Genomic DNA, 6,000 nt, shown 5'->3' on the forward strand with positions numbered 1-6,000 from the left:
CTAGTGAGGCAGACAGCTGGTTAGCCAGCCCAGCCAGCCAGGCAAAATGTGCATTTATCATCAAAACCAGCCTCTGAAGTTCCTCGGCCTCACGCATCCCTACCCGTGTCTGGGCACATCACAGCTGGCTGGCAAAGATGGATTCCTGCACAATTCCTCTGGAATTTGGCCCAGAGACACTGAATTGCTCCTGGGGCACCCCAGTGGGGTTTGTCCCCTCTGTGGCTGGGCTCAGCCCCTTCCTCCCCATCAGCTCAGGGCAGCAGAAGGTGCCTTTAACCACCCTGGGGAAAAGACAAATTCCCAAAGCCGGGAATTACCAAAAGAGCACCAAACACATCACAAATAAAGGCTGACTCTGGGTCCCAGCCTGGCTGAGCATCAGCTGAGCCTCACCAGAGCATCCACCCCCACACCAGGGGATGCTCTGCAGTCCTGTGGGCTCAGCTCTGTGCTGGTCCCCTCTAGTGACCCCATTTTCAGAGACAGGGCCACCAAACCCATCCCAATCAGCCCCTAAAGCTGTGAAAGCAGCCAGGTGGGATAAGCAGAACGCAATTTGGTTAAAGACAGCAGGGTTGTGAACTCTCCCTCCAACCAGCAAACACCACCCGGGCAGGGACAGCAGGAGCCTCCTCTCCAAACCAGCCCAGGCTCCACAGAACCAGAGCTCAGGCTGGAAAAGCCCTCTGAGATCGAGTCCAACCATCACCCAGCACTGCCAAATCTGCCACTAAACCACGTCCCCAAGTGCCACATCTTTAAACCCAGCCTGAACTCCCCACAGGGCAATACCACACCAAAATGAGCCTTGTAGGATTACAGTATTTCCTTTAAAAACCCCAAAACACAGCGTGCCATTCTCAGCACGTTCTAGGAAAGCTCCAGCCCTCCACATCCACAGCTCCTGCATGGCAGTTTATATTTGGAAACATCAGCCTGAGCGGAAAACAGTTTGATCAGTTCAGAGCCTGGAAAACCAAGAGGAAATCTCCCAGCATTGTTCCACCCTGGGAAGAGGCATCAGGACGTGTTGTTATTTATTTACTGGGGGCTGGGGATTCCCATTCCGGCGCTTTGCAGGATCAAGGACATCCTCACAGCAAAGCTCCCCAAAGAGGAGCTCCAAATTTGGGAGCTCCTGGCTGTCCTCAGCCACAGCAGCCACACATGGATGTGTCCTGCTGGGTGAAGGGGACAAACTGGAAAAAAACATGAAAAAAACATCGCCCTGGAGGGAAACTCCAGCGGAAAAAGGAGAGGATTCACTCTCACAGCACAGGAACTGAGCTCGTGTGGGCACTGGAGGTTGTTTATCCTTGAAAGGCTCCAGCGAAGTTACAGACAGAAAGTTTCCCTTCAAATTTCACCGCCAGAACCTGTTGTTCAAAAATAAAAGCCGGCACCGTGAAACGAACTTGAACTGAAATGAAATCAACGCAGGGGCAGGGCACAAACCCCATTTCGTTTGTTCTGATCGATTTCACTTCCCGATTCCCATGCAAATACCTGCAAAAACACCAGCGCAGCTCTCACACACAAAACAACCTGCGCTGAGCTGATTTTACTTCTTTTTTCTTTTTTTTTTTCCGTTTGTTTAAGCCTCCTTCCACCAAACCAACCAAGAACTGGAAACACTTCCGAGGATGGAGCCCTTTTAAAGGACCCAGATGGGAAAAGCACGATGAGAGCGGGGCAGGGCACAGGGCAAGGGTGGAATTGGGGTCCCTGACCCGAGCCCCCCATCACCTCCCGCTGCAGGGATGCAGCACCGGGGCTCGGGCCTTGGGGCAGCCTCGCAGAACCCCGGAGGTTCGTGTGTTTTCATAAATTTATTCATTTATTTTGCTTTGAGTCTTCCCAGCCAAACTTTCGTCCCGGCGCCCGCTCCTCCCGCACATCTCAGACGGACCAGCGCCTCCACGAAAACCCCCAAAAATCCCATCTCCTCCTCCTCCTCCTCCTCGCAGCCCTGTTATTTGCTTTTGTTTCGCCAGGGCTGTAAACACGAGGGGGATGTTTCCCTCCTGCCCGGGGTGTTCTCTGCCCGCCCCGGAGCCTTTCCCGGCCGCTGGACCGAGAGGAACCGGGCGGATACAGCCTGGGAGGGGCTGCGGTGTTAGCAAAATTAACCCACAAACACCAGAGGGTTACGTCCAAAAAGGAGACAGAGGAGTCCTTTTAATTTATGCCAGTAAAGGGAGAGGCTGTGGGGCATTCCCTTAGGGTCTCTCCAATTTTTGGAGGACGCAGCCTCCCTTTTTATCCTAATTTCTCGGCGGCATTTCATCCGGGAGGGGTGAAACAGGCGGTACCGCATCCCATCCCATTATCCCATCATCCCATCCCATTATCCCACCAAGTTGAGCAGAGCAGCAGCCGCATGCAGGCATCCCGGTGCTCCGGGGGTGCTCCCCGCCCAGCGCTCCCCTCCTACCTGGGACATCTGCGGCCTGAAGTTGATGTCCTTGAGGTCGATGGAGCCGGGGGACAGGTTGTGCAGCAGCTGGCACAGCAGCACCCCGTCCCGCAGCGCCTGCGCCAGGTCGAACACCACGGCCGAGGGCCAGACCACCCGGTGGTTCGGGGGCAAAACTTTGCAGTCGATGAGCCAGCGGCCGCACTGCCGCCACTCCTCCATGGCCGCGCTCCGCCGCCTGCCCCCGGCCTTCCTCTTCCTCCTCCTCCTCCTCCTGCCGGCGCTCAGGGGCCGCGGGCAGCCGCCCCAGGGGCCGCGGTGCTCGGCGGCTCCGCGCTACCGCCCCGCTCCATCGCCGCCCGCCGGCCCCGAGAGCATCGCTCCGCGCCGGGGCTGCGAGCGGGAGGAGGAGGAGGAGGAGGAGGAAGAGGAGGAGGAGGAGGAAGGAGGGCGGCGCGGAGTTTTCCGGCGGAGGGCTGCCCCTGCCCCCGCTGCGGCCCCACCGCCTCGGCCGGGGTTAGGCGCGCCGCATCCTCCGGGAGGAGGGCGGCGGACGGACGGACGGACGGGCGGACGGATGGACAGACGGGGAGAGCGGGGCCGCCCCCCGCCCCGCGCAACTCCGTGGCGGTGCCCTGTGGAAACTTGCGAGGGGCCGAGCCGGGCAGCCGCCGTGGGGGCGAGTGTTTGGTTCGTCCCTGGGCCGGGCAGCCCCCGGAGCAGCCCCCGGCCCGCCCCCGGCCCGCCCCGCCGCCCCTTTGTCTGCGGAGCCCCGGCTGCCAGCGGGGGCGGAGGGGCTTTGGCGGCGCTTTGCCTCGCAGCCCGCTTGTTTTCCCCCAATATTTTTCCCTTTTCCCCTTTTTTTATTTTTTTTCCTGCCTTTTTTTTTTTTTTTAAACTCACCCATCCCCTCCCTTATATCCCTCCTGTTCCGGGAGAGCCGCCCCGAGCCCCGGCGCTCTGTGTCCCCGCATTTTGCGGGGTCCCCCTTCCCCAGGGTCCCCCCGCACGCACAGAGCCCGCTTTGTCTGCGCGCTCGCCGCCGCTGCTCATCCCGTGTTTGGGTTGCAAACACTGCCGGCGATGTTTAACCCAAACAAGGCATCGTGTTCCTTGACTCTCAAACGGCAGGACAACTCCTATAATTAATTACCAGCGTATTTATTAAAAAACTCGACTCTCAGGCATTAACTCCTTGGCAGCAAACTCTTGAAAAATCTCTGATTTTCACCGGTGGCTTCCTTCCAAATCAGCGCGGCTTAGAGCAGCCTCTTTTCAAATCTGTTCTGAGTTTTCTTCCGAGATCCTCTCCCCAGAGTTTGCCGATTAATTTCCAGCCCGGCTTTCCATTTCGCCAGCGCCGGAAGCCGGGACTGGGACGAAGGGAAGCTATTAACCTGGATGTCAAACAAATGCAACACTAATCTCTTCCAAACGGAGCCAAGCGGAGATAAAGGAGAGAGAACTCCACAGCCATGATCCTTCCTTTTCAATGCAGGAAGGAGGATCTCTCCGGCGAACAGAAAACAATTGTTTCATGTTCCATGGAAAGTTTGGGGGGTTTTTTTTGGTAAGAAATTCTTTCATGGCGAGGTGCTGGCGGTGCAGAGCTCGGCCCTGGGCCGGGGCAGGGTGTGGGCAGTGCCATCCAAGAGGGAGCAGCATCCACACGCTCCAGTGTCACCGTCAGAGCTGCGCCCTGCCCTGCGAGTGCCCAGATCTCAGCCCACGCTCCCCGTACCCTGAGGAGCTGCTTTCTCGGAATGATTTTCTGGATCTTTTAGCTCTTCACGGGGCGTTTCTGCCCTCCAACAGCACCCACGGGCAGGGATCACGAGGCTACTGAAGGCACTGGAGCCGTGCCAGGGATAATTTTTGGTTGACTCAGAACCAGCCTGCCGTGTGAGGTCAGGTCTGTAGGTAGATGACAACAGAGGAGTTTATTGTGTGTGCATAATTAAAGCTGCGAGCCACAGCTTAGCTTTTTTTCTTTACTGAGTAATAAAAAGCATTCTTGGCCCCTGGACACTTGGGAGCAATCCCTGCAGCTGCAGAGCCAGGCTCTGCGTGGGAGGTGTTGGAGCAAGTACGCTCCTCGCCCACCTCTGCACCCAAGGGGCTGATGGCAGAGGTATTTCTGAGAGCAGGAAAAATAAAAAAACCCCAAAACCTGTGCAGCCAGGCTCGGGAGGAGCTGGAATCCAGCACAGTGAGCTCCAGGTTGTACAAACTGTCCTGCAAGAGGATGGGGAGTGTGGAGAGGACCCAGGCGCTGCTTTTATTGTGCACCTAAAAGGGAGCTTGAACAAATTAAAGAGGTTGGATTTTCTGCTAGAGCTGGTGCTCGCCTCTCCTGCCTCTTGGCACTGCTGGGAATGACAGCCAGGGAATGCCAGGGGATGCCAGGGGATGCCAGCCAGGCAGGACAAGGTCTGTCACCACCCTCTGCTGGGGACCCAGCGTGGAGCTGCTCTGCCCAGATTTTGCTCCACGGGCTTTTGCTTCAGCTCCTCGCACGAGAGAAGCCCGAGAGGTGGCTGGGTGCAGCGGGAAGGGGCTGGAGGGGGAATATTGTGCTTTTTCACCCAAAAATGTGTCCGTGTGTACGGACAAGGAGCCTGGCAGGCAGCCCCCACAGCTCGGGCCACAGCTCACAGGGAATGGACCCGGCTGGAGAAGTGGTGGCACTTGGGGAATGTCACAGAGCTCCTTGGGGACATCCCAGTCCTGCAGGGAACAGGCAAAATGGGAGGGAAGGAAAGAGAAGATTAAGTGCAATGACATGTTTTAGGACACCATCCCTTACAAATCCACCCCAAAATACCCAGGACGTGGCCACATTTCCAAGCAAGGTGCATTTTCTGCAATGTTTGGTGTCACTCCAGAGTTCTTTACGTGCAGAGAAGCAGCCACAGTGCAGCCCCTCTGTAAATACCCCTTAAACACCGGCTCCACGCCGCCAGGAAATCCTCTTTTCCCAGCCAGGCAGTGTCTGTGGATTGCCATTGCCACCTTCTGGATCAGTCCAGGCGTGCAGCCGGCTGTCCCGGAGCCGTGCTGGCTGCCAGGGGACGTGTCCCCAGCTGGAGCCAGGGTCCCCAGAGGGTCCCCAGAGCAGGAGCCAGCCCGGCTGCTGGCAGGGCAGCTGTCACACAGCCTACGTGCCATTTGCAGCACGCCCTCGCATTCTGCGATCTCCTTTCACCGACTATTTTAGGAAAGCTGTGCAAGCCCCAGCTCGGCAAAGCCACTGCTGGATTGTCAGCCAGGGGGGAAACCACAGGGCCACCAAAGCTGGGTACAGACAATAATCCCGTGTCTGCCTCGTCACACACCTGATCTACCTGCCCAGACAAGGCGCACCCTGCCACAATCCCTGCAATTCCCACCCTGCCACAATTCCTGCAATTCCCACCCTGCCACAATCCCTGCAATTCCCACCCTGCCACAATCCCTGCAATTCCCCCCTTCCTCCAGAGCTGCCCGAGGAGGTGACTGCCTGTCCCCATGGAAAGCAGCAGGAAAATGAACCTGGCACAGCTCCGTGCCAGGCAGGAGGGACGAGCTGGGCTCTCCTCAGC

The 6,000-nt window shown here is 57.6% G+C and overlaps 1 protein-coding gene across 5 annotated transcripts in view; it reads right to left on the reverse strand.

The window, feature by feature from the left end:
* The window catches only part of VAV2 (vav guanine nucleotide exchange factor 2), a 120,050-nt gene extending 116,964 nt beyond the window's left edge, over positions 1–3,086 (reverse strand). Inside the window, exon 1 of one of the 5 annotated variants that reach the window (XM_039730728.1) lies at positions 2,438–3,086. In XM_039730728.1, coding sequence (XP_039586662.1) covers positions 2,438–2,641 — 204 coding nt within the window. In that variant the 5' untranslated portion in view covers positions 2,642–3,086. The remainder of the gene's footprint in view (positions 1–2,437) is intronic. The other 4 variants (XM_039730724.1, XM_039730725.1, XM_039730726.1 and 1 more) reach the window with 4 other exon arrangements.
* Positions 3,087–6,000: the final 2,914 nt, after the last annotated feature.

This window comes from Passer montanus, unplaced genomic scaffold (assembly GCF_014805655.1).
Source record: "Passer montanus isolate IOZ18808 unplaced genomic scaffold, ASM1480565v1 scaffold73, whole genome shotgun sequence".
NCBI classification, from domain to species: domain Eukaryota; kingdom Metazoa; phylum Chordata; class Aves; order Passeriformes; family Passeridae; genus Passer; species Passer montanus.